Source organism: Aspergillus pseudotamarii (assembly GCF_009193445.1).
Source record: "Aspergillus pseudotamarii strain CBS 117625 unplaced genomic scaffold BDV38scaffold_23, whole genome shotgun sequence".
Classification (NCBI taxonomy): Eukaryota; Fungi; Ascomycota; class Eurotiomycetes; order Eurotiales; family Aspergillaceae; genus Aspergillus; species Aspergillus pseudotamarii.
The window spans coordinates 1-2,949 of NW_022475037.1; the positions used below are offsets into that span (position 1 = coordinate 1).

At 47.1% G+C, this 2,949-nt stretch overlaps 1 protein-coding gene across 1 annotated transcript; it reads right to left on the minus strand.

Annotated features, from left to right (window-relative positions):
- Positions 1-2,249, minus strand: BDV38DRAFT_292429 (putative l-fucose permease; the record flags this gene model as incomplete). Its single annotated transcript, XM_032062007.1, has 6 exons — positions 1-874; positions 950-1,180; positions 1,272-1,616; positions 1,690-1,907; positions 1,956-2,056; positions 2,115-2,249. The coding sequence occupies 6 exons, from the start codon at positions 2,247-2,249 to the stop codon at positions 495-497; spliced, it is 1,410 nt and encodes a 469-aa protein (XP_031914074.1). The 3' UTR covers positions 1-494.
- Between the last annotated feature and the right edge of the window lie 700 nt (positions 2,250-2,949).

The following is a 2,949-nucleotide window of genomic DNA, read 5'->3' on the forward strand; positions in this document are numbered from 1 at the left end:
TTTTTTTTGAGATATCCCCTATGACATACGCAATTATTCTTTCTTCTCGTTTCTTTTTTTTTTACTATGCCGTTGATTCACATTAATGTGCCCCAAGGCTGGATCTCGGTTGGCACGGGGATGGTATCCATCCAGTGATCAATGCATTATTGTTCGAATAGACCTGGCATCCATCGTCGACTCCTTGTTGTACTGTGTGTCCGTCTTGTTTGCATATAGATAGAGTAGACGTCAAGCATTTATCTAGCTTCATTTTTTGAGGGCCTACCATTTCCATGAGCTCGAGTTTTTATGAAATACATGTAGAAGGCAGATTGATCAAGCCGTGGTGGTTCGAAATGTTCGACAAGTGGCCCTATATCTCTTAAGGCTACGCTTTTGTTATAAGTTGCTTAACTCTATTAATATTCCAGTGATTCTACTTTCAAGGTTCTGGGATATATAATTGGTATTATAAGACCATGTTAGTGAGAAAGAGTAAGTAACTTTCGAAGTCACCTTACAACAACCTCCTTCGACTGACCCATGGTCCCAACCTCGACATCCTCCTTAGGAAAACCACCCCCTGCTTGAAGTCCAACATCACTTTCCCCAGTCTTATCGACCGTATCCCGGTACGCAGGAACAAAATTTACTGCCACGGCATACGTCCACGCAATTATCATGAACATTGTCGGCACAATCATGGCAAATCCAGTATTATTCCGCATATCAGCTACATGCCCCAGGATCGGGGCCACGACGGCACCACCGCTAACACCGGCGACGATGAACCCAGAACCACGCTTGTAGTGGCGACCAAGGCCGCGAATACCCAGTGCGACGATTGTGGGGAAACAGACAGATTCAAAGAATAGAGTGAGGAAGAGCATTGCTTCGATTTGAGATTTGTTAGTTCATGCAACATGGCAAAGACGGTTTATGGAAATGGCACTGGGGAGCTACGTACCTAGGCCAGTCTGGTATCCTTGAGTTGTTGACGCTGCTATGAACGCCACAGTGCAGGAAAGATAGACTAAGAATACCCAGCGAGCCTTGAAATATCTCATGAAGAAAGCACCTGCGAACCGACCGACGGCAAAGCCTCCTTGGGCGCCGGCCAGATATTTGGATGCGGTAGAATCCCCGGTGCCAGGCCACGTTTCGGTCACATAGTTGATGAAGTATCCGGCGATAGCCACTATGTGTTTTTAAGTTAAGTTAGATTAGTTCATGCCGTTTGAATGAGATGCAGCAAGTTCTACTAGGGAAAAAAAATATGATTTACTCACCCTGGGCACCGGTATAGGTGAACTGAGCTAGAGTGGCATGGAACAGTTTGTATTGTTTCCTGAAAGGCTTATCCTGCTCGCCAGCATGGGTGGAGGCAACCTGGAACGCCATGTCCTCATCTGTAACTTCAGGGATGTTTGAAACGAAAAAAACCCCGGCAAGAATAAACACAAAGATGCCGATAGCAAGGTACACCCATTGTACACTTTTGAGGGCATCTACGTCGTCACTGGTGTCGGTGAAGAACACATACGATGCTAAAGCAGGGGCGACGCAAGTTCCGATTCCATTGAAAGCTTGTGCGAGGTTGATTCGAATCTCTGCATACTTTGGTGGACCACAGACTGCACAAGAGATTTTAGCGTGAGACTTTGGCCAAGCGTGCACCCCTTCGGATGAGAACTTCGATGTACGTACCGGCAAGATATGGGTTGGCTGCTGTCTCGAGAGATCCCAAGCCCGAGCCGATGACGAGAGTTGCAGCGCAGAACCCTCCAAATGAGCGATTTAGGCCCGCGGGCCACATGCAGAGGGCACCAATACCGTAGAGAACCAATCCCATAATGAACACGGACTTGTATCCAAAATGACGCAGCATATAGTTCGCATATCCTAAGGATGCCAGCGGATAGGCCCTAGTCTCATGAACACATTATTTCTACTCGAAGTTATATGCGACATACCCAAAATACGCAGCCTGAAGACCAGCTGAACGAGTCCGAGTGATGCCTAGGGTGATCTGGAAGTGTTTATTGAGCGTATCCAGCAGTCCATAGGCGAACCCCTAACAGACCTTAGCAACCAGAAATGGTAGCTGTAAGACGGCAGCACTGCAAACTTACCCATAGAAAGAAGAGAATAGTTACGAGACACAAGGGCCACAGACTTTGGCGTAAAGTGAGGGTTGCTGCCGAGGTTGTCTTTCTATTGTCGACTTTAAACCCAGATCGGGTCTGCAGGAAATGTAACAACCCCATTGTTGCAACAAAACAAAAACAAGAGCGATTCCTTCAAGGTGTAGGATAATTGATCATAATGGCTAAAGATCTGCGGACGGGTAATGGTGTCACATCGATGTCCTTTTATATTCTTCCACAAGATATATGATGGTAGGCATGGGTGAATAAACCCTGTACGTGCATTCCCGGGTCGCAGACACAGACCCCGTCCAATGGTACCATCTTAATATATCCTACCTTGCTAAGGTCGTAGATCGAGTCATTCTTGGTAAGAAGGCCGCGAAGAGGGGCGGATGTTGTGGCCCTCATTGGGGGTAGAGAATAAAGTGATCCATCCCAGACTTTCACCCCGCAAAAGACAGCATCCAGTCCGGGGAAAAGATCGCCGGGTGAGTCCACCACTACTAGCACGAGAAGGCCATGTTATTAAAGGGCTTAACTTTGGTTCAAAATCGCCGAAACATTCGCTGATGGCTCTTGGCATGAAACCTTCCAGTTAGGGTTTCATTTTCAATTGCTTCCCCCGCATGGCTTTGCCTTCTCAGGAAATGGTCTTGGTAATTCGCCCACGCACGGCCTTCACTCATTTAGTCTGTCCGTCAATTAGCCTAAACTAAGCAGGCATAATAATTGATGATCATACTGAGTAGCATATCGCTCTCTTTTATACCGAAAAGGAGAAACCATATGGCTAGGAATGCGGCGATCCCCCCCCCCC